This window comes from Leptodactylus fuscus, chromosome 4 (genome assembly GCF_031893055.1).
Source record: "Leptodactylus fuscus isolate aLepFus1 chromosome 4, aLepFus1.hap2, whole genome shotgun sequence".
In the NCBI taxonomy this organism is placed as follows: domain Eukaryota; kingdom Metazoa; phylum Chordata; class Amphibia; order Anura; family Leptodactylidae; genus Leptodactylus; species Leptodactylus fuscus.
The window spans coordinates 135,574,155-135,599,886 of NC_134268.1; the positions used below are offsets into that span (position 1 = coordinate 135,574,155).

Below are 25,732 nucleotides of genomic sequence, written 5' to 3' on the forward strand. Positions count from 1 at the left end.
GTTTACAGTCCCTGCATAGTGGATGGGATTTTAGAGAACTCCATCCATACACTGCAGAAACACGTGCAGTAGATACGCTACGATTCTTGCCTGGACAACCTCTTTAAGGCATTTGAAGAGTAGCGATTCATGAACAATCAGCTTAAAATGCACTGACCTTCAGCTGCACTGACAACTTTCAGAGATGGCATAGTATTTTGGGACCAATTTACAGCGGTGCTTGGATTTTTGAGTGGTCATGTTGTGGATGAATGGTATGGTAGAGTTTCATTTTATGACTTTTCCCCTCCTCCCCCTTTTGTTCACACAATTATATATTTGATATATATATATATATATATATATATATATATATATATATATATATATATTTTTTTTTTTAAAAGTCACCAATTTTAATGGTGGGTCAATTAATAACGTTCGTTTCTAAAAAAAAAAAAAAAAAAAAAACTTATTGGTCCAAAATAGATTCCAAACGTTTACACAGACAAAATAGTCAATGGGTGTCTGTCAAAAAAACTGTCCGTGATTGACAAAACCACTCCCCACTTTTTTCATTCTGAGCATGTGCAGAGGGAAAAACGGATTGCAAAACGGACACAGACTACTATCTTTTGGTAATCAGTTTGTGCTTGTCTTTCATAGACCTTAATGGTAAATGAAACTGATTTATTGCTGTCCATCTGGAAGTCTTATTGTTTGGACGGAGAAAAAGTCATTCAAGTACAAAAGATAAATCCTCCAAGGTCCATTCATCCAGGCCTAATCTGATGCAATACATCAGCATCCCATCACAGCTAGACTTTGGAGAAAAATGAAGAAAAATTCCTCTTCATTTTCCGCCACGTGGACATACACTTAATTTTGCTAAAGCCGAATTTTCAGCTAGGAAAATTTCCTGTGTGAACTGCCCCTAATACAGAAAGTGAAGAGGTAGCATGATTTGGACAGTCACATGATACTGCTGGGAAACTGAACCAAGCATGATAATTATGGAAGAATGTGCATGGTAAGAATATTACCTACAGTACTATTTACTCCATGTCTATTACAAACTGGATAAAAAATAAAAAATTGTTCCAAGAGTGTTGCTTTATGTGGATTGACAGTTCCTTTGCAACTATTTTTCAAGTCCCATGCAGACAAAAGCAATGTATCAATAAATTATCCATTCATGCCAAGTACTACAGTTATAGTAAAGGAATTACATTTACTTTTCATCTTTATTTAATATGCTTACCTCTGAAAACCATTTTGAGAATAGACTGTGGCTATTAATCTCTATGAGTTGACCATATCTATATCTAGAAAATAAAAATGTACAGGGTTAATCACTATAATCATTTTAATGTCTAAAGAAAAAAAGTCAACAGCCACCCATTAAGATTTCTTGTCTTACTTATGCTTCGTTCACACTTGCTCCCCTGTCTAGTATTTGCCCTTTCACCGGGTTTCCGTCCTCAGCTCCGGCGAAACTGGACAGGGGATGGAACCCCAGCGGTCAGCTTTAAAACCCATTCACTTGAATAAGTTTGTAAAGGTGACTGCCAGTGTCCGCCCGCGGCCTGTCCGTGGAGAAACACGTTTTTTGGGTTTTTTTTAGCTGGACACAAAAACGGACATGCAGGACTTTATGTCCGGCTAAAAAAAACCTTGCTTGACCATTTGCTCTTTATTTAGGAGCGTTTAATCCTAATCCATTTTACAAACCATTGACTACACTGCAGAAACTGTAGCTTGCAGCAGGAGGAGAAAGTCACTTTTAGGCTCAGTCCAGAAGGGGTTAAAATGTTGACATGAATTTCAACCACTATTGGTGAGGCCGTATTAGAAAACAAATGCTTGAGAAGATTTATATTATAAATAGCACTACCTGCTTGACAATCTGATGGACAGCTTCTGAGCCAATGCTTTACAAAGTGATGTTTTCCCAGTACCAGGTGGGCCTAATAGATGGGATGTAAAAACAGGGCATGTGACAAAAATCAGATTATACAATTCTAAGCAGTTTTCCAAATCATACCAATTTCTGTATCATGGTTATATTTTTAAAGAGACCATTTTAGAACTGTTCAAAAAACCTGAAAACTCACACAACACAATAAAAACTCACCATGCAAAAGGACAACTCTGTTCCATGCAATCAAATTGCTATCAACATTTTTGTCAGAAAACAGCAGCGTTGTTGTAACATAATCTAAAAGCTAAAGAAAAAATGATGACCATTTATATAGCAATTATTAAATACAGTAGGACATTGAATGTGAATCATATGTCCTGTAAGACCGCTTATTCCTTGTGTGAATCACATTACATTACATGAAACAAGAGACTCCCAAGGTTATTTATTTGGTTACAGGGAATAGGAGAAGTCAGATGTAAATTGTATGCAAATTTAAGTAACCATTTAGCCCTCGTAATATTTTTTTTCTTTCCACATTGAGCATACTTACATTTGACTTTATTTTGCTGTCATATATCAAACTTTCCCAGAGCCTATGAAAGTCAGCTGAAAAGACAAAAATCAAAGAATAAAGCACGAGTGCTACATTGTATATACTCACAGTAAACATTACTTAACCACTAAAGTATATCTGTCATTTCAATTGACTTTTCACAAAAAGCTGCCATCTCTATTGAACGCCAACCATCAGCCTACGCATGGGTTTACTTTTATTTTTCTCCTTGTCACTTCTCCCTCATTCCCTCTCCATAGACCATGGAGCCCCCTGAACCTGTGGCATATACCTCTTGGGGTATGTGTAAAGCAGGATGAGAACCACTGGGTTAGCCTTATTTGATACACTTTCACGCGTTCTCCAGCTGAGAACAATGTGGAGTGTACGCAACTGTATAGCACACTGCCCCACAGAGTACTTTGGCATAACTGGAAAAAAAACAGTACAGAAAGTTCCCAAAAATGTTTGCAAGCTGTTAACTTTAGATCCACAATGCCCATGAGAAAACTTCCTCTGACAATATATAAACAATGATGGCAATGATTTTGACCAGTCTGATGTAAATTAGTGCACATGTAAATCAAAGTGAATGAAACACTGGTTGAGAAATCCATAGCAAGCCTTGGGATCTCCATCATAATGTTTCGATATAGGAAAAAGAAGACCAAATGAACCACTGTGTAGAGGAGGATGTTGCTAAAATAAGGAACTGTAAATTGCAGGGTGCTTGGAGCAGGAGTAACCAGGAGCATAAGTACCATGGTAGCAGCTGTAGCGTCTGCCATAGGATCCGAGATCTAAGAGGGGCCCATGGGAGGCGAGAAAACATAAAAAACAATGTTACTCGCCTCTCCTGAGATCTGATGTGACTCCCTGCAATTTTCAGGGAGTGCGTTGGAGCCCAGGAGAGATAAGTAATGCTGTTTTTTATGTTTGTCAGCTTCTCTGAGCATTATACTCTGGTTTCTGAAAAGACACCAGAGTACAATAATAGTTTATGGGTGGTCACTATGGAACATTACACTGTACGCAGGGGCCACTGTGGGGGATAATACTGTGCGCAGAGGCACAGTAAAATTATTTAAGGAACCTCAAATTTGGTATTTTCTGAAATAATACCTGTACCATAGGCCAGACAGGAGATTAGGAGGTAAGCAATTGGTCAATAGTTAGTGCAGCTATGAGGCTTTGGGATTTTAGAGAATTGGGCCGACAACTGGTTCTATGCTAGGGATGGGGTGCACCTCAATAGGAGGGTGCTGGGGGAGAAGATGGCTAGGCGGTGGGTGGAGTTTTTAAACTAGGAACTTGAGGGAGAATCATAATAGACATATAATGTATGTAATGTAATAGATATTCGAGACAAAGAACAAGAGCTAAGGAAGTTAACTGGGATGAAGCGATGGGGAGGTGAGAACAGTCATTAGGGAGAGGAGGAGGATAAACACATAAAATGTATGTATACTAATGCCAGTTTAAATAACGAGAAGTGACAGTATTGGAAGAGGACTATGACATAGTAAGACATGGCTGGACTCTAGCTATGATTGGGCTATAAATATACAGGGAGTTTGTTTATAAAAGAGCATACAAATAGGAAAGAAGAACGGCTTTGTTTATATATGTATTATCCTTATGGGTAGAAGTAAGAGGAGGGATAAAGAGTAATAAAACACTGTTACGAGTTTGTTATAAGTACCCAAACATAATGGAAGAAGCAGAAAATCTAATAAGACAAACAGATGAGGCCACGGAACATAATTAAGTTATTACTTTGGGGGACTTCACCTACTCCAAACTAGTAGCAGCGTGGACAGCACCATAGTATATAGCACTAAAGCGGATGTCAGGAAAGGGTTAAATAAATATTTTTTAAAAAAAATCAACAACGTTTTAAAGTACTAAAACAATAAGACTATGTTCACACAGTGGAAAATTCCTCTTCATTTTCCTCTGCTGGCATTTTCGCCTGTGACGAGATGCTGATGCAGTGCATCCCACTTCTATGGCCAAGATGTAAGGGCCTAATCAGCTAGGAGTCTTGAGCTACGGACTTCGTGGCTGAATCAGCCGCAGGATACATGGCAAGATTGGGGCAGAAAGTTTATTTTTTCCTTGTCCTTTTTCTGGGCAAAATTTGCAGCAAATTCCGTCATGTGAACACAACCTAAGGTAGTGACGCAGCATTAAAAAATTCTAAAGAGAAAAACAGATTGTATAAAAGACAAAGGCTTCAAAGATCGAGGCAGAGGGAATAATTGCCAAGGAAATTAAAATAATCCAGAATTATTCCACAATTACATAAATAATATAAAAGAAAAAACTGACAATATGGGCCCTCTCAAAAATAATCTGGTATATAAAAGGTCTCTACTGTAGTTACACTGAAAATTCATTGACCATAGACATGACTGGGTTCACATTGGCTCAGTTATGGGAAAGAGCCCCATAGGGTTTATTTTGCCTTCCTCTTCCTCTCAACAATGTAGGGTTATAAATTCAACTTGATAGACCTGTGTCTTCTTCAAACCTATGTAGCATATTCTCTGGGTTAGCGCCCAGCATCAGACCTACAAAATTTTTAGAATTTTTTTTTAAATAAAAATCCTCCAAAAAAAATAAATTAAAAAATGTTTAACATAAAAGTTGATTGAAAAAAGTAATTTTATGGTGATACATTAATATTTTGGTTATGGAGGAGGACTCTGAACATTGACTCCTCAAAAAGTGAAGAACTACAGGCTGCTTGAAGATAAGGAAGGTGTCCTTTCATATTACAAAATTTCATATATTTGCATATACTGTTCTATGTTCTACACTCTTTCCATTACTCCCATTTACCTCTACAGAAGTTAAAAGGAGTCTACCACCTATCCCAAGCATATTCAACTGCCTCCACAGTGTTATAGAGCAAAAGACAATGATTAACAACATACGTTTATCATGTATGTCACATTTATAGATTTGTAGAAAATCAACTATGACACTTTAAGCAAATGAGGCAATTGATGCACCGGGGGTTGGATATCAGTTTCCCAAAGCACTGCTGTTGCTGCTCAGACCCGCTACGATCTCCAGCCTGCACAATCCCATGCAGTAACAATTGATCCTCCCATTCCTCTGATTTCCAAGTTGTCTTTCTCCAAATCTACAAAAGTGACATAAATAATTGATGTGTGCTATATGCCATCACTGTAATGTGCTGTGTAACATTGTGTTGACAGTTGAATATTCATGGGGTTGTGGAAATAGCACTCCAAGCTTGCCATTTTCCGTATCTCGCAACCAACATAGGGAGGCAGAGACAGGGCTATTCACATCTTAGCCATGAAAGGCTGTTATTTATCAAGGCTGGCATTTCATACATCAGATCTCCTGCACTCCAGATTGAGATGTGTCTAATTTATTAAGAGGCACGTGCTTTATAAAATTAGTCACATCATTCTTGTCTCTGTGCTCCAGAACCAGGAGAATGATAATTTTCCTATGTCACCAATTTGTACGATACATGCAAGTGAAAGACAAGATTTTATCAAAAGAATTCTCACCAGCAGGTAGGAGCCAGTGGTTAGCTGCCACAAGCTCCTCATTCTCTTCTTCTAAATTCTCTGTACTTGGTCCTTCTTCATTCAGTTGAAATACATGAATACATATATTGCACTTTGTAAGCTCAATAGGCTTAAACACAAAAAAAAGTCAAATACATTAACTGTAACAGCACATCGAAAAACAGCAAAAGCAACAAAAAAAAGTGCAAAATACTGCAACATTGCAGAATATTGTAACAATCATGTAAAGCTAGGGTCACATCTGTGTGGTAATCACCAGTGCAGATATGTCTAAAATCAGATCAGATGGACATCCAATGGACCTTATTATAGTCAAAGAAAAGATCTATTTTGCTGTTCTTTGGGTTCTCTGACAACCAGAAGAAATGAAATACCGATCTAGGTGTAAACCTAACATTAAAGTGTTGTCCCATCACAAGGATCCTATCTATTCTGCTAGTTTATGTGGATTTAAGACTTTTCCTAAATGCATTACTTTATAAAAACTGTTTTTTTTGGCCGCTATCTTAATTTATTAACTTCATTGTTTACACTCCGTTTCTATGACCCTTGGGATTATCTGCTCATTTGTCAAGTGATGTAGCTGCCTGCTCTCAGGGGGGGAGGGGCTGGGAGCAGCTCTGAGCTGTTTGAGAAGCTCTGCTACTTAAATGACACAGAAAGAGGAGGTGAGAGCTCTGGGATTTCTTATCAGTCGGTTTAATTGAATTTGGCTGATAAGGGCTGAGATAGGGAGTCCGATACCTCTGTATGTAATGCAAGCTGACTCAAATCCAGCTCTGCTACATCAGCTTCACACTGTGGTAATTCATTTACAACCAATCCCGTGCAAGTGAAACCCCGCCCACCTATGTGCCGAGAGACGCAGGAAGTGAAGAGAGCACAACAGCCTGCAGGTTAGTGAACAAGCGTCATGAGAATACCCCTTTAAAGATATTCCTACGTGCTAGGGAGAAAAAAAACGGGATTCAAATGCACTTAAGACACCTTAGTTATGTGCCAAGTATATTTACTTGAAGCATGAATTAAAAATATACAATAAAAAAAATATTTTTTCTTACTATTTCAATGTGTTAACCTTTGTTAAGAGGTTAAACATTTTCTTACCTTTCTGTCCTTTAGCTCTGTATCCACTACAGCGACAGAGTTCACATGTTTAATCAAAAAAGGGTCATCAAATTCTGTCCAGGTGTAATCTCCAAATACAAGGCAGTGTCTGTGTACTAACTGTATCACATGAGCTTTCACATCTTCAATCTTCGCAGTGCTGGAGCATGAAAATAAAATACTAATGTATTAATGGTCACAGCAACAAACAAAAGGTACTGTTAACCGATCAAAAGATAGTAAATATACAGTCACAATAAATTAAATGAAAGGGAATGTGTCGTCAGAAAATGGACATACTTCAAAACAGAAGCGTGTTTCTCCCTTCTGCATTTCCTTATTGAGGGAAATAAACCCTGCACATATACTGAAATTCCAAAAACAATATGGCGTGAATTATTATATTTATTTATTTTTTTATGTAGATTGTGAGCCCCATATAGAGCTCACAATGTACATTTTTTTTCTTCCTATCAGTATGTCTTTGTATGTTCTTCCCATGATTGTATGTATTTTCTCCCATTCTACAAACTCCAGATGTTGTTCCTGGCGGAACTCGAACCCAGGACTCCAGTGCTGCAAGGCTGCAGTGCTAACCACTGAGCGACGGTGTTGCCCCAACTGACGTGAATTAGTAACAAATGAACATCCAAAAGTGGTGAAATTAAAAGCCAACATATACCTCAGCACTTTACAAATCAGAAGTTACATGAGCAGACAGTATTAGACGACAACGTAGTGTGACAAAAAAAAATAAAAAATTACCATATCACACAATAGGAGTGAGGGCCCTGCTTGCAAAAGCTTACAATCTATGAGGAAACAGGGAGACACCAGAAATGAGATGAACTGTTCAGTACAATGGTCCAGCCATCTTTTAATAAAGTCATACAGTGGCTTCCATAAGTATTCACACCCCTTGAACTTTTTCACATTTTGTCACTTTCCAACCACAAATTTAAATGTATTTTATTGAGATTTTAAGTGATAGACTAACACAAACACAAATTACAAAATAATTGTAAAGTGGAAGAAAAATGATACATGGATTTCAAAATTTTAATCAAATAATGGGGTATGTCTCTACCAGTTTTCTGCATCTAGAGACTTTGGCCCATTCTTCTTTGAAAAAAGCACAGGCTCAGCCAGATTGGAAGGAGAGCGTCTGTGAACAGCAATTTTCATGTCTTGCCACAAATGCTCAAGGGGATTTAGGTCTGGACTTTGACTGGGCCATTCTAACACATGAATATTCTTTGATCTAAACCATTCCACTGTAACTCTGCCTGTATATTTAGGGTCATTGTCTTGCTGGAAGGTGAATCTCCTTCCCAATCTCAAGTCTTTTGTAACCTCCAACAGGTTTTCTTCCAGGATTGCCCTGTATTTAGCTCCATCCATCTTCCCATCAGCTCTGGCCAGCTTCCCTGTCCACAGCATGATGCTGCCACCTCCATGTTTGACAGTGGGGATGGTGTGCTCAGGGTGATGAGCAGTGTTAATTTTCTGCCATACATAGCGCTTTGCATTTAGGCCAAAAAGTTCAACTTTGGTCTCATCTGACCAGAGCACCTTCTTCCACGTGTTTGATGTGTTCCTTTTATGGCTTGTAGCAAACTGCAAATGGCACTTCTTTTCTTCTATGTCTATCTTTCACCAATTGTTTTCATCTTGCCACTCTTCCCTAAAGGCCAGATTTGTGGAGTCCACAACTTATAGTTGTACTGTGGACAGATTCTCCGACCTGAGCTATGGATTTCTGCAGCTCCTCCATAGTGACCATGGGCCTCTTGGCTGCTTCTCTAACCAGTGCTCTCCTTGCTCAATCTGTCAGTTTAGGTGGAAGGCCATGTCTTGGTAGGTTTACAGTTATAGAATACTTTTTAATTTTTGGATTGATCACTGCTCCTTGGGATATGTTTTAATAACCTAACCCTGCTTTAGGCCGGGGCCCCACGAGACGTAAACGCCGCGATTTGCCTGCGGCGGAAACGCTGCAGGAAAAATCACGGCTTTTACAGTGCAAGCAAAGGGGATGGGATTCATGTGAATCCCATGCCCACTGTGCGCAGTGCGGACAAGCTGTGATTTGCAAAGTCGGTGCAGCTTTGCAAATCGCAACATGTCAATTATATCTACAGAAACGCCGTTGGCTTTCCCGTAGATATAATGTTAAGAGAAAGTCCGCAGAGGAAAACTCTGCGAACTTTCTCTTAAAAGCGCTGCGGAAAGAACCTCAATGCGTTCACACTGCAGTTCTTCCGCAATGCTTTAACGCTGTGATTACGGCCCATGGGGCCTTAGTCTTAAAGGGGTTTTCCAGGCAAAAAAAAAAACAAAAACATTTTTTAAAAAAGGTCTATTAGTGCTGTTAATGGATTATTAAATGCCAACAAATAACTTTAGCAGTGTTTTGAGTGATTTCTGGGGCTCAGCAAGCTAATAGTACCCTCTGCATTTGTTTACATCCCTAACGCCTGGTTCACATCTGCATTCGGGGAGTCCACATGGGAACCCCGAAGGGAATACCGAATGCATTGAAAAGCGGTAAGCTTATGAAAGCAGACGGACTCCATAGATCACAAACACTTCCTCTGGTCCATGTTCAGTGTGGTACACACCATTTCACCTAACAGCACAATGAGTATCTGTAGCCCTATATACAGGCCCACTGACTCATTACATTGTAGACTGTAGACACCTGTGACGCATCATATTATTTTCAGGGGTACCATCATTTCTGTTCAGGCCTGTTTCATGAGTTTTATTTATTTGTTTTATTCTGTTGAAGCATGGTTGAAAAGCAATGTTTGACTTTCATTTGTTCATTTTCATACTGTAGAATTTTTATGTATTATTACTTTCGTCAGATTCAAGTTATTTCTGTGACCATTGTGGGTTTTTCTTTCATTAAACGAGAGGAACCAACAATTTTGTCCATGTGTGTATGTGTGTGCGAAAGATCATGTCACATATGTGGGCATTGCTATATATCACGCAAGTGATTCAGATATGTGATGTTACAAAACCACAAATCATAGTTTACAAACTTGTTCAACCCTCTCATAAACTACTATAGAAGGGAAATATGTCTGCTGGTAGTAGTAGTTCCACATCCGCTGTAAATCCAAACATTATGGCCACAATGTCATTGTGGCTTGTATGTCCCTGTTTATACTGATCTCGGCAATGTAGTTGATGTTTTTCATGTCACTGTGACCTGAGCATCTATAAGATTTTTTTTTTTGTATGTCTAATCCATGTCTAATACATAATACTTTATGTCACACAATAACCACAAAGCTCCACGAATAAATTCTTCTATGACTTATATTGCATATATCAAGATTCCATCCATTTTCTTTTTGCTTTACACATATTTTGATTTGCACACCTATATCACATTGTCCAGCCTACTTTACCATTTTTTTTTTTTTTTTACCAGGATACAGTGTCACAATCATCTTGTGTGCTGTGAACAAAAGTAAAGATCACATAGTTGAACAAGTTTGCCATTATATAAATTCTGTAAAAGTTCTTTTTCTAAAGCTTATTGGTGCTGTTGTAGCACACGGCTTATCTGTATCGTGGTGTATTTATTATCTTATGTCCATATAAGAGGTCATTCACACGGAGTAATGCCGGCGTGTATCACAGCCGTACACGCCGGCGTTACGGCAGACTGCCGAACACTTCCCATTCACTTCAATGGGAGCGCTCCCATTGAAGTGAATGGGAAGTGTTCGGCAGTCTGCCGTAACGCCGGCATGTACGGTTGTAATACACGCCCAGCGTTACTCCGTGTGAATGCCCCCTAACCTATGCGAGATCACACACATATTAATTCTGTATGGGTTGTGTCTAGAATGGAGTAGGTAAGTCTTCCATCCAACAAATAGGATCTAGTCACCTTCCTAGTGAATAGTCTAGAATGGACCTGCGACTGAAACCGAGATAGCCTTAGTACAGCACTCTGCTATCTCTATTGCCTTCATTAAAGTAAAAGAGTGAGGGATGCCTCTGCATCATCCAAGGGCTGCATCTGCCTTCGCTGTGGCTACATTGTCAACAAGGGTAAAACACCTCACCCCCATTCTTGGGATCTTTGTAGGTCTCAGTAGTCAGGCCCCCACCAATCAGCAATTTACTTCTATCCTCTTGGTAAAAGGATAAAAAAAAAAAAAAAAAAAAAAAAAAAAAAGAGTGTACACTGTAAGCAATTAACAGACATCCCTACAATACAAACCTGTGGGATTTTTGATGTACTTCTACATGTACGTGAAGAGAATCAACTAAAATTGGAAGGGCTTGTTTTAGATCTCCTGCTGCTTCATCCATTCTCTTTGGTAGATTCTGTTTAAATAAAATAAAAGATAGAATTCGGAAATATTTTATTGTAACAAATGGTAGTCAAACACATTAGATAAACTTAACAAAACACAATTCCTGATTCATGCATAACTGCGAAAAGAAAAATCCATTCCATTACATTATGTGCATAGAATTTAGCAAAAATTGAATAGACCAGTTACAATTTCTGTAACAAATCTGCTACTTATACAACATGCCAACTGCATATAGCCATAAAGAAAGAAAAATAGTTTATTATTTAAACGGGTTGTCCAGACAAAACTAGACGTTAAATTTAATCTTTAAATAGGCCGGAGGCAGTGAAAGGGAGAAAAAACAAAAACAAAACTATACTAGTGCCTCCCAGCACGGTCCAGTCTTCTTGGTCCAACGATGATATATGTAGTGTAACACGTAACTACTGAGGACTACTAGTCCTACCTTTCTTCTTCTGTTTCTGACATCCGTTTTTGAATTAACGGTCACATGGCAGTGCTTGAAATGGAAAGAGCACCAATTGGTTTTTGAAGGATAGATTTTGCTTGGATACTTTTCATGTACCATATCCCATTTGCAGAGCCCCTGAGGTACAAAAACTGTGAAAACCCCCTCATAAGTGACCCCATTTTGGAAACTAGAACGCTATCCACAATTTGTTAAGCAATTTCTCCCGGCGAAATGCCCCACATGTGGATATAAAATTCTGCGTTGGTGCACAGCCTGGAAGGAGCACCACTCAGCTTTTTGGAGGGCAGTTTTAGCTGAAATTGGTTTCAGTTGCCATGTTGAATGGCAGAGCCCCTGAGGTACTCAGCACCGTGGAACGCCCCAAGAAATGACCTTAATTTATAAACTAGACCCCTCAAGGATTTATCAAGCACCCAAATGTGTTTCACCAAATTTATTACCAATGGGATGTGAAAAAGAAAAATAACTTTTTTTTTCCAATAAAATGTCACATTAGGCCCTCCCTCATTTTCAGGTGCCTTGACGCATTTACCCACAAGGTACTAATGCAATGAAGAATAACAAGAAGTGACTTGATTTTGGAAACTGCACCCCTCAAAGGGAATAGTGATCATTATGACCCCAAAGACGCTTTCCAAAAAAGAAATACGCAGCAGATGGTGCAAAATGAAAATTTTAATTTTTCCCAGATAGGTCATTTCAGTGCCCAATTTGCCATGTCCATCGCATAGCACTGTGAAAAGTCAGCTTTCCAGTTATTGTGCCGTTTTCTATTTTTACATGAAACATTTCATATCATCAGAAATTTGGATTTTTAAGGCTTTATTCATGTATTTTTTTTGTCTTCTGATCGCTAGTTCAACATGTACTGTATACACCACAAAACACTTATACTGCACAGCAAAGGAGGCTGACAAGCTATAAGGACACAAAGGCTCATAGCCTACATTATGGGCAGGATCAACCAGGTATGTGGCAAAGCAGCGGCGGGGCAGACAAATCTGAACACTGGCACCCCTGAACATGTTGTGGGGAGCTAGAGGATGGGGAAAAAGTACAGCCCTAATATATAGTAAAACCCCTGAAATGAACCCTCCTGTGGTCATCTTGGGGGTTAACAACCGTGATCAGAGTTCAGCTAGGCACGGTGTGCACATAATTTCTGTAATAGTAATAGCATGGCAACTTGCGGGAAGTGCTTCTCTATTATGGGTGATGTTGGGAAAGTGTTAAAGATTTTCTCTAACTATCTCATTGCTGACAGTCTGTTGTCTTCATTGGTTGCTGATGGATACAACCTTGAAAGCAAAGCCTTTCTATACCCTGAAAACCAACCATGACTTTCTTATTATAGTCAACTTTTCTTCTTATATGTGTAGTGTCTCTATCTGATAACCTGTCCACAATATTACAAGTCCCAGACAACAGAAGGTCCCTGCATTCATGGCCATATCCATAGACAACAGGCTGTCACCACTAAAACGGTTAGAAAAAAATCCATCAAAGTCTGGCTATTTATATTAAAAAAATGTTTAACTTTAATGATGAGATCCAACAGAAACAGCGTTGTCCACACCTGGGAATCTGTTCCTTTTGGAATGGAAATACTAGTTTGACAGTAATCCCCACATCTTGTTATTAGGCTTATTGAAAAAAGTCATGCATGAGGTTAAGGGGGCATTGTATTCCTACTTACATCCTGGAAAAAAGATTTGCATATATTTCCCATAATCCCCCAATACAGCGAAAATGGCTTGTAAGTCTCCATACGCCTGTAAAGGTGCCCACCCCCTAAGGAGTGGTATTATCCCCTGACTCTGGTCTATAGTCTCTCACCATGCCAAACTAGCATCCCTACTCTGTGCTGATCAGATCCAACAGATTGAAAAAGCACTGTCCACAGCTGGGAATCTGTTCCTTTTGGAACAGAAATACTAGTTTGGCAACAATCCCTGCATCTTGTTATTAGGCTTATTAAAAAAGTCATGCATGATGTTAAGGGGGCTGTCCTAAGAGACAGCGAAGAGAGGCATTGTTTTCCTACTTACATCCTGGAAAACAGATTTGCATATATATCCCATAACTTTAAATAGTCTGCAAATCTAAATGGCTATGTTTGTTGGACTACCCCTTTGTTGAAGGAGGATAACTTTCCTAGCAGTTGGAATCTCACTGCTAGGATGTCTTTCAAGGACAGCACATAGGTAAAACAAAGCATTTCTGCTCAATCATTCAGAATTACTATGGTGGACATGACAGAGCTATACCAAACAATACAGTACAGTACCTAACATACTGTTGGGTGATTTAGACTGTAGCCCTGTATTGCATAATGACTGACTGTTTGTGCAGTCATATTTTGGCGCTGTAGTATTCAGCAAAATAAATATAAACTAAATAAAAGTGACCACATTTTGGAAAGAAAATTTGCAAGAGGTATATAGTAAGCAGGATTTTCACAGAATTTATTAACATTGGGCAGTAAAAATGAAAAGACACTATTAACCCCTTCCCGCCGATGGCATTTTTTGATTTTCGTTTTTGACTCCCCTCCTTCTAAACCCCATAACTTTTTTATTTCTCCGCTCCCAGAGTCATATGAGGTCTTAATTTTTGCGGGACAATTTTTTCTTCATGATGCCACCATTATTTATTCTATATAATGTACTGGGAAGCAGGAAAAAAATTCAGAATGGGGTGGATTTGAAGAAAAAATGCATTTCTGCGACTTTCTTACGGGCTTTGGTTTTACGGCGTTCACTGTGCAGCCAAAATGACATGTCCCCTATATTCTGTGTTTCGGTACGGTTCCAGGGATACCAAATTTATATGGTTTTATTTACATTTTGACCCCTAAAAAAAATTCCAAAACGGTGTTAAAAATTTTTTTTTCTAAAAGTCGCCATATTCCGATGGCCGTAACTTTTTTATACGTGCGTGTACGGGGATGTATAGGGCGTCTTTTTGCGGGGCCGGGTGTACTTTTTAGTTCTACCATTTTCGGGAAATGTTATTGCTTTGATCACTTTTTATTCAAATTTTTATCAGAATTAAAACAGTGAAAAAACGTCGGTTTGGCACTTTTGACTATTTTTCCTGCTACGGCGTTTACCGAACAGGAAAAATATTTTTATAGATTTGTAGAGCGGGCGATTTCGGACGCGGGGATACCTAACATGTATGTGTTTCACAGTTTTTAACTACTTTTATATGTGTTCTAGAGAAAGGGGGGTGATTTGAACTTTTAATTCTTTTAATATTTTTTAATATTTTTTTTTACTTTTTTTTTTTTTTTGCATTTATTAGACCCCCTAGGGGTGTTGAACCCCAGGGGGTCTGATCACTAATGCAATGCATTACAATGCTAATGAATTGCAATGCATTGCAAAAAATCATCATCTCTTTTGCAGGCTGTATACACCAGCCTGCAAAAGAGAGAATTTGCAGACCGGCTGGGAGCCTTTAACAAGGCTCCCGGCTGTCATGGCAACGGGGGGTCGGCCCTGGAGAATGCTCCAGGAGCCGGCGATCCCTGCCAAAATGGCGGCGCCCATGCGCCGCCGGGAAAATGGCGCCTCCGGCGCCTTTGACAGCAGCGCCGGAGGGGTTAATGCCTCCGATCGGTCCGGGGACCGATCGGAGGCATCAGAGCCGGTTGTCTACTGCTTAAAGCAGTAGACACCCGGCGGCTATGACGGCCGCCCGGCTCCCGGGCGGTCGCCATAGTTACAGACCCGACACGCGCCGTACTATTACGGCGCATGTCGGGAAGGGGTTAAAAACAAAATATCCCAAAAATCAGCGTGCAAATTTCCACATTTTTAAATACGCCAATTCAGTGTCCAATATGGTCACTTTGTGTCAACAAACATAAGCACGACTTTTTAGCGGGTTATTATGGTTATATCAAATTTGTATATGTAGGCAAAAATTGCAGTTTGAGCAGGATGCAGAAGGGAAGGAGTGGTATTTGGAGAATAAAGTGTCTGATAAAAATGAATTTATAAAGCCCCAAAAATTCCCTTTTTTTTTTAATAGAAAATTATATTTAAAAAAACAAAAATTAATAAAAAGAATGCATATTCGGTATCATCGCGTCCGTAACAATCTATATATATAAAAACTCAAAATCTGTAGTAGTCTGCTCCGTACAAATCCACAATTCTTGTCCGATTTGGGTGAAATTTGGCACACCCCCTCTCCACCCACAGTAGCAGAATACTGCGCAAGCGCCCCCCCCCCCCCCCCCCCCCCCGTCATGAGATTTTGGCCCCCGAAGTTATTGTGAAAGAGACGGATTATAGCGACGGTGCCTAAGAGTCGCTGCTAAAGGGGCCACACCACCACACACAACAATCTCACAAACACCATATGAATATCACACAAACAGCACACGTACACCAACCCACAAGCACACCACCACACAAATGCCGCAACACACAAACACCAGACCACTCTAGACACACACAACACCAAACACAACCCCATAAATAACACATGCACACCATACACACGCACGCAACACAGTCGGATGGATGCACACTATACACAAAAGGACGAACAGAACACATGCGTACTTACACACAACTACCACAAGCATGGACACTTGCACTGCGCACGCATAACACATGGATCACATGCGCACATACAAACATACGTGGACCACATATTTGCATGCACACACGCATACATATACGTGGATCACACGTGCACGCACGCGCACACACACTGACAAAACACCTCTGGTATCCTTAGTGGCTGCTTGCACACTGCAGTATTTTTCACAGGCCTCCAGGCCATGGATTTGGTAGCTCCATAGACCTCTTAGTGCACAAAGCTGTGAATTTTGCAGGCTCCATAGAAGTCTATGGAGATGTAGAATCCACGGCCTGGAGAATGTAGTGTTACTGTAATGGGCAAGCAGCCTGAGTAGCAATATTGGTCAGGTGAAAATTGCCTCAATATAAGATTGTCATTATTGCTTACTATACAGGGAGCTTTCATCACTGAAGCTGCTGAGGTAAAGGGAAAGCTGAGCTCTGATTGGTTGCTATGGGCAACTACACAAGCCTGCCTATAACTAAAGCGCACATTGCGGAAACGCAGCTTTTTTTTTTGTTGTTGCAGATTTTTCTGCGTTTTTTTGAGCCAAAGTCAGGAGTGGATTGAGCAGAAGGGAGAAGTATAAGAACTTCTTATATATTTCTCATTCTTTTTGTAGCCATTCTTGACTTTGGCTCAAAAGACCGCAAGAAAATCTGCAACAAAAAAAGCTGCGTTTCCGCAATGTGGGGCCACAGCTATGAGGCAGTTTTCATTACTAAGATGTGAGCTCCTTCAGGTCATAGTAAAACTGTGTGAGGGCTGCTCTGTATTTACTCTTTATCCAATACATCTCTTATCAGCGTCAGGTGAATACTAAGGGTCCATTCACGCAGACGAAAATGGTGAGGAATTTGGTGTGGAATTTTCCACGCTGAAAAAAAAAAAAGCCTCCCATTGACTTCAATTGGTGCTCATAGCTTTTTTTCCACTAGCGGAATTTTCCGCTAGTGGAAAAAAAAGCTAGTGGAACCCATTGAAATCAATGGGAGGCATTTTTTTCAGCGTGGAAAATTCCACACCAAATTCCTCACCACTTTCCTCCGTGTGAATGGACCCATAAGGGTCATAGTTTCATAGCACTAACTGTTCTGCATTTCACGGGACAGTCCTGATTTTAGACCTCTGTCCCGCACGGCTTACCGCATGTCCCGCTCTGCCCCGGAAGTGTTTTGCTTATTAACAAACTTTCCCCCGATCACCATCCACTCTTATAACAGATAAAAGGTTGTAACTGGGATAACAGTGGGGGGTGATTGGGGGAAAGTCTAACTACTCTACTCAGAAAGACCTGTGTGACATCAGATGGTTATGTGACTAGGTAGGTAGTGTCTTTGTATCCCGTGCAGTGCAGTCCAGGAAGAGATGGAGAGATGTGTTGGCTAAGGTACTGGGAGAGGGGGAGATGCAGGGTGGACTGTGTGCGAGGGGGAGAGATGTGAGACGCAGAGTACACTGTGTGAGGGGTAGATGTGGGATGCAGGGTGGACTGTGTGTGTGTGGGGAAAGATGCGTGGTCTAAGGTACTGTGAGGTGATGTGGGATGCAGGGGGGACTGTGTGTGGGGGAGATGTGGGGTGCAGGGGGGACTGTGTGTGAGGGGAAGATGTGGGGTTCATGGTGTACTGTGGAATGCAAGGTTGACTGTGGGAGGAGGAGAGATGTGGGGTGCATGGATGTACTGTGGGGGGGTGAAATGTGGGGTGCTTGGGTGTACTGTGGGGGGAGAGATGTGGGGTACAGGGTGTACCCAATGAGAAATGGATGAGAATGGGCAGAGTCTATTTAGAAGTGGGTGGAGATAAATTTGCCGCGACCCACCAATTTGTCCCTCTTTCTGTCCTTTAAAAGTTGGGTGGTATGTAGTTTATACTACGGGTCATTCCATATCAAGTGATCCAAATAGGAATATTTTTTTTACCTGACGTCTTTAGATTTTTTTTATTTTTTTATGAAGTACAACTTAAGTTAATTACAAATAAAAAGTTTTGAATTTTTTTCTTCATCAGTTAATTTTTTATAGACTTCTAAAGTTTTGAAAAAGTGTGAATTTTGGCCTGGTATGGCTTTACATTTTTTAACATATCTTGGGCTAGAATTAAGATAAATAGGTAGGAGAGGCATCATTTTTCTCAGAGCGGTACCGGCTTTCATTTGATATGTCACAAGACGATGTTTCTTTATATTTTGTTTTGGAGAAATCAAATTCAAAATTTTGATGCACATTTGTGAAAAAAACGTATGTTTTAAAATTGTGAAAAAATGCATTTGTGTTACTTGTGTTCTTGGTTATATTTGTACAGGGTTTCAACTTGGGACCAAATTGGGATCAATTTTAATTTTTTTTTTTTAAGCCTTGAATCATCTGATTTTATGTTTGTGTGAGCTTCTTCCTTTTTTCTTTTCAAATTACAACTTGCTGAATTCAACATTTACGTGCAAGAATAAAGAAACATAAAAAACAAATACCGTAAGTGCCAGAATAAATCCATCTTATCATCAGAACACAACTTGTTCAGCATTTTCAACCTGAATGCATTGAACAAACCGAAAGAAAAAAGCTGCTCATATCCTCAAGTGCGATTTTCTAAATAGTCTCATCCTAATTATATGTTAACAAGAGTACAAAAAACAATATTTATAACACCTATTTCTACATGTAACAATTGTTTTTTATTATATCACTAAACATGTAAACTGTTATATTGGGGGGGGGGGTTATATTGTTTATTAACATTCATCTGTAATAATAAGGGGCATGCATCAAACATGGAGATTAGGACCTCCTTTCTTCTTGTTATCTGAGGTGCACTACAATAAGTGTCCTTCCATACTACCTAGTAATTGTACATTAGCATCAAGTCCTCAGTCATTCCTTACATCAGTGACTGCATCAACATATACTGAGCAATGCAATATGAAAACATAACAACATGACTTCTGTATTAATTACTCTACTCTACCTTTAATAATAAGGGACATGCATCAAACATGAAGATTGGAACCTCCCTCCTTGTGGTTATCTGAGGTGAACTACAATAAGTGTCCTACCAGAAACACACCTCTGAGAGAGATGGTCCCACTCTAGTGTCATATTACAGGACCTGTATACTGCTAGTCTGACACTAGTTAACATTAACATTTTGTGAGGTGGATCATTCTCTGTACATATCTCACATATAGACCCCACACTTTTAGACCACAGGCTGAACAGATCTGAATTCAAGATTTTCGGAATGACACTGCAATAGTTATATTTTAAAATATTATCCCATCGCGATCCCAACTTGAATTTTGGTACAGATGTGGCTAAGGGCATAGCAGGCCCATGTGCATTTTTTTGAAATTTTTAAATAAAACGTTTTTTTCAGAAATGTGTTTTAAAATTTTGCATTTGCGTTCACATAGGTAAAATATTAACAAAGATACTCTTGTGACATATTTGGTGAAAGCCTATATAGTTCTGAGTAGAATGGCGTTTATTTTGTTTATCTTTTTTTTAGCCTAAGTTATGAGGAGAAATGTAAAGGCAGGCAACACAGAAATTCACACTTTTTCTGAACTTTGAAAATCAATTAAAAATCCAAAAAAATTTCTAGAATTTTTTTTTCTTCACATTTTGCATTCTCTGACACACTATTACCAAATAACAAAATCTCAAAAGAATTAAAAATATAGAGGGAAAAAATCATTGGTTCACTTGACACGGAATGACCCCTACATAATATGTATTGAATACGTAAAATCAATAAAAATGTTGTTGTTCACATCAATGTTACGGCAAATTAGTAAAATGCCAAAATAAAAAATTTAAGTGGAAAAAAAGATTTACTGTAGCTCTCTGAAAATGTCAATTTCAGTGTGAGACTAAAAATTTTTATGTTTGCTAGCATAACCAACAATTTAACATACTTTTTTTTTTTTTTTAAATCCAGCAAAAAAAGGGTTAATAAAATGTATTCAATAACATGTAGGCACCCAAAAACGGTGTCATTACAAAATGCATCTCATCCCCCAAACAACAAGCCCTTATATAGCCGTATCACCAGACAAATAAAGAAAATATAGCATCTAGCAATGTGAAGACAAAAACCCCACAAAATCGCCAAATCATTAGAATACAACTGGCTGCGGCAGGAAGGGAATATATAAGCTGTGCGAGCGGATATCAGGGGACACCCCAGATTTACAGCTTATGAGGGAAAAGACACCAGAAGTGACCCCCAAAGTGACTCCCCCAATCATAGGAGCTACTGGGACATAGCAGGGAATTTGGTGTTTTCAATGTCCTCCGCACCACTTATACATATTCCCTCTTCACCATCCGCTGTGCAGTCACGTCTGGGATACTAATACTCACTACACCCCCTGAGAAATTCTTTGAGGCGTGCAGTTTTCAAAATGGGGTCACTCCTTTGGGGAATCCACTTTTCTGGTACCTTACAGGCTCTACAAACATGACATGGCGTCCAGATACCAAACATCTGAATCTGTACTCCAAAAGCCGCATAGCGCTCCTTCCCTTCTGCGCGCCCAAACTGCAGTTTATGCCACATGTATGACACTGGTGTACCCCGGATAATGCACGTAATGTCATATGTGGGTATAAACTGATATTAGGACAAAGCCAGACACACAAGGCAAGAAGGGTTTTTGGAGCACAGACGGTTTGGTTTTTGGATGCTATGACACTTTTGCAGAGCTGAAACGCCAGTAAAGTGGAATCCCCTGATATGTGACCTTATTTTGTAAACTACACCCCTGAAGGATTTCTCCAGGGATACAGAGAGCGTTTTAAACCCCCAAGTGTTTCTATAACTTATTATTCATAAATGAATACGAAGCTAATCGTGAAAGGTGAAAATGACCATTTTTCCAGGAATACATAATTTCAGTGCGAAATGTGTTGTGCCCGCCTTGTATGAGATGAATGCTCTAAAAGCTGTTGTGTCCGGGATACTTAACAGTTTTTGGAGTGTGTATCTCTGCTGACATAAGTTGGGCACAACACATTGGGCACTGCAATGGCAAATATCTGGAAAAATTTCACTTTTATCTTCTAAATAAATAAATGCAACATTCAAGGGTTAAAAATGCTCGCTACGCCACTTTATAAATCCCATCAGTGGGGTAGTGTCCAAAATGGGGTAACATGTCTGCGGATTCCACTTTATTGGCAATTCAGGAGCTCTGCATAAGTGGCATGACGTCCAAAAACCAAAATAGCGCTCCTTCCCTTATGTGCCCAAACAGCCAATTCTACCCACATATGGCATTAAGTCCGTTATCCGGGGAACACCAGTGTCATACATGTGAGCGTACACTGCCATTTGGGTACACAGCAGGGCGCAGTTGTGAAGGAGCGATATGTGCTTTTGAAGTGCAGATTTAGATTGTTGGTTTTTGGACTCCATGTCACATTTGCCGAGACCCTAAAATTGCCCCTACAAAATGGGGTCACTTCTTGGCGAATTCCAGTTTATTGTCACCTCCAGGGCTCTGCAAAAACAACATGGTGCCCAGAAAGTTCCTCTAAATCTGTACCCCAAAAGCTAAAAAGTGCAGTGCTCCTTCCCTTCTGAGTCCTGCTGTGTGCCCAAGCAGCAGTTTACACCCACATATATAATTTTTATTTTGCAGCCGCAAAATAACATGGTGTTTACGATCCACGCTCCCATTGAAATCAATGGGAGCGTATACGGCCCGCAAAATCTCACACGGCGTATACGTGCCAGGTCACGCGGCACGTTACACCGTGTGAATGCACCCTTAGGGAGCCTTAACACGGAGTAAACGCGCATGTATTTTTGCAAAATACACAGGTAAAAATAAGACTCCCATTGACTTCAATGACATTTTACAGGCGTATTTTTACACGTGTAAAAATATCATTGAAGTCAATGGGAGTCTTATTTTTACACGTGTATTTTGCAAAAATACATGCGCGTTTACTCCATGTGAAGGCTCCCTTATACCATTAGAATCCATGGGGTCAATGTTGTGAACATCTTACAGAGAAAGCCACTCAGCCACTAGACATAAAGCTGCCATTCATGGCGTATCCTAAGGGCGCTTATATAACACTATTTGTCAGATGTATGAAGTCTCTATTACACACTCCATCACTCTCTTGTTAGGTGAGCAGATGGATAGTTACTCATTTCTTCCCACTACTACCGTCTCCGGACAAGTGTGTATTGTAACGTATTGCTGCAGCACGTCAGGACAATTCTCACCACAAGAAACACTACTAATGAAGTAACACAGCCAACAGGTACGAGCATTCCCCTATAGCCGCCCACAACAGCATATACGAGCCATATGTGACCCCCATACAGCAGCCACTTGAGGCAGAATTGTAATAACAACATCCATCTCCGTATAACTCAGCCCGCGCTTACCTTTGTATAGAACCGGAAGTGTATGCGTCTGACGTCTGACGTCTCACGTCAGACGTAGTCGATGACGCGAGTTCTCGGTCGCCATTTTCTCAGCGCCCATTTTCCAGTTCTAACCAACCCGGCCGCTGTGTGGGAGGAAATGTTCTCTGTTTCCTTATCCGGACACTGGATTTGTTGTGTATTTCAATATTAGTGTTGTGTATTCTCGTACGGATTGAACATGGGGAAGAAACACAAGAGGCATCGGTCTGAATGGAGGTCGTACGATGCCGGAGACCTGAGCTCTCCGCCGGACCAGTCTCAGTGTGAGTAAATAGTATTTGCAGATCGCACAATGGATGTGTTTCAGTTGAGTTATAGCTAGTTATAGCCACTTATGCCTTTCCACTGCAATTCACCGTCTCATCTCTCTTTACCGTCTCTCTAGATTTCAGAAGATGTCATGTAATCGTATGCAAGTGTTTGTAATAAGAAATCGCATATATATTCTCTACGATTGGCATGAAGTACACAAATATATCCCTTCATGCAATCTAGTTTCATATAAGATAGTGTAGCAGATTTCTGAGGGGAGTGATCAATGTTCTCCTGGCATGTCAGTCATATGTATACGATGATGATAGAAATCCTGTGATTTCAGCACTTCTTCCATTATAAAGCAGCTTCATCACCTCCTACAAGTCCAGTTAAGTCATTTAATAGAGGCTGCTGCACTGATTTTTGGCACAGTTGGAATTATTTATCTAGCCTTCACCCTTCCTGGTCAGTCAATGCTGTTATCTTTAATGTATGATATGCTATTTAGACACTGTAGTGTCAGGTAGGAGCAGGCAAGGGGTGTGATAGTGAGCTGTGACACCGGCTGCCTTGGATTGAAGCTCTCAAGCACACCCACCTGCCTGACACTGCCCTCCGACATTACAGAGCTTAAAGGGGTTATCCAGTTTTATAGGTTTTCCCAGTTTACAAAAACTATCTGCAAATATATCCACAGTAGAGCTAAATACTCAATTTTCCCTCGTGTACCCTTTGCTAGTCCTTATTTTACTTGCTGCTCCTTGTGTCACTTTTATTCACAATCTCTGGACAAACTATATTTCCCATGATTCATCTGCCTGCTCTTACTCTCTGTGTACCCCTCCCTTTTCCACTATCCCCTACAATGAAATTGCAGGTAATAAATCACTCCCACATCTGGGGTCACCTATTGCTGTGATGTTTCATTTGCTGGCTGAATTGCTTACAGGGAGAGGTAGTGAGCTTGCAAACGAAAGGTAACATCTGTCAGTGACCTGAAATTCAATCAGAAAAATGCTGCAAAATTTAAACAGATATAGGAAATGTTTTGCATTGGTGCATTCTGCTATTTGGCCCATATATTTAAAAAAAAAAACAAAAACAAACTGATAACCCATTTAAAGGGGAACCTTTCACTTCCCTGTAGATGTGCTGGAGATATGGGTGCATTAGTTTTGGCACTGATATCTTCCTACTGTCAGAAGAATGGGCTTTACAGCCTAACATCATCACTATATCTTCCTGACGGACCAGTGATGACGCTAGACTGTAAGACCCGCCTTCTGACAGTGGGGAGATTTTGGTGCAGAAACTAACAGCACTGATATTGCCAGCACTGGGACACATACTGGGAGAACCTATAGGGCAGTGAATGCAGTGGAGGGCTGCCTATTAACAGATGCAAAGAACTTGTGGAGGTGGTGAAAGATCCTCTTTAAAATTCTCCATAGATCACTTTAAGACTTTTGGTACCAGTAAAGATTTCTGATCTGACATAAATTTTATTCTCCAATAATAGCAATGAGTGATATTTGCTAGCATTATTAATAGCAATTATTTTCTAGTGCCTTTACTCTTTTTATTCATCCAGGAAATGTGTGGGTGTGTGGACATATCTATCCTATTAATCCTATTAATATTATAAATAGAGATGAGCGAGTACTGTTCGGATCAGCCGATCCGAACAGCACGCCCGCATAGAAATGAATGGACGTAGCCGGCACGCGGGGGGTTAAGCGGCCGGCCGCCGTCAAAGCGGAAGTACAGGTGCATCCATTCATTTCTATGGAGCGTGCTGTTCGGATCGTCTTATCCGAACAGTACTCGCTCATCTCTAATTATAAAGGTGAAAGTTTGTGGGTTTGTGTGTTTGGATGTTTGTTCCTCAATCACGCAAAACTCGCTCCACCGATTTGGCTGAAATTTTCCACAAACATAGTTACTACACTGGATTGCGCAGTAGGCTACTTTTCGTCACAATAGCGCACCTGTTTTTCCCAGGGCCCCTACAAAACCCAAACTCACATCACTATCTCTGCAATCTCACACACTTTGGACCATAGCAAGCCACAAAATTCATATTACCTCTACAGCAGAGGTCAGCAACCCCTGGCACACGTGCCAAGAGTGGCACTCCTGCCATATTTCGCCGGCACGCCAGCAGCACAGGACCTGCAAGAGTTAAATGAAGTCGGAGTGTCCCTTCAGTGCTCTGCTAGAGCTGAGGCATAAGGACACTCCCCTTCTCTCACTGCCCTCCAATGAGAGGGGTGCAGGAAACCCAGGGGGTGGAGCTTAACCGCTTAGGTCTCTGCCTGCTATAGTGATAGCTCCTGCCGTCTGCATCCTGCAAAGGTTCCTCGAGGAGGAGAGGAAGCTGCTAGCAAAGTGAAAGTAACAAGCACACAGCTCCCTTCCTTTAGTTCCTATTCTCATTAATGTCAGGCATTTGGGGTTATTAGTTTAGTGTTAGTAACTC

At 40.2% G+C, this 25,732-nt stretch overlaps 2 protein-coding genes across 8 annotated transcripts in view; one reads left to right on the plus strand and one right to left on the minus strand.

Annotated features, from left to right (window-relative positions):
* The window catches only part of TRIP13 (thyroid hormone receptor interactor 13), a 37,605-nt gene extending 14,627 nt beyond the window's left edge, over nucleotides 1-22,978 (minus strand). Inside the window, exons 1-8 of the mRNA XM_075271144.1 lie at nucleotides 22,957-22,978; nucleotides 11,382-11,488; nucleotides 7,136-7,295; nucleotides 6,008-6,137; nucleotides 2,454-2,509; nucleotides 2,114-2,204; nucleotides 1,874-1,946; nucleotides 1,241-1,304 (exon numbers count right to left, since the gene is read on the minus strand). Of these exons, the coding sequence (XP_075127245.1) occupies nucleotides 1,241-1,304; nucleotides 1,874-1,946; nucleotides 2,114-2,204; nucleotides 2,454-2,509; nucleotides 6,008-6,137; nucleotides 7,136-7,295; nucleotides 11,382-11,473 (666 nt within the window). The 5' untranslated portion in view covers nucleotides 11,474-11,488; nucleotides 22,957-22,978. The remainder of the gene's footprint in view (nucleotides 1-1,240; nucleotides 1,305-1,873; nucleotides 1,947-2,113; nucleotides 2,205-2,453; nucleotides 2,510-6,007; nucleotides 6,138-7,135; nucleotides 7,296-11,381; nucleotides 11,489-22,956) is intronic.
* An 86-nt stretch (nucleotides 22,979-23,064) lies between these two features.
* BRD9 (bromodomain containing 9) overlaps nucleotides 23,065-25,732 on the plus strand; it is a 29,088-nt gene continuing 26,420 nt past the window's right edge. For all 7 annotated transcript variants that reach the window (XM_075271051.1, XM_075271050.1, XM_075271057.1 and 4 more), the window contains exon 1: nucleotides 23,065-23,261. In XM_075271051.1, coding sequence (XP_075127152.1) covers nucleotides 23,177-23,261 — 85 coding nt within the window. In that variant the 5' untranslated portion in view covers nucleotides 23,065-23,176. The remainder of the gene's footprint in view (nucleotides 23,262-25,732) is intronic.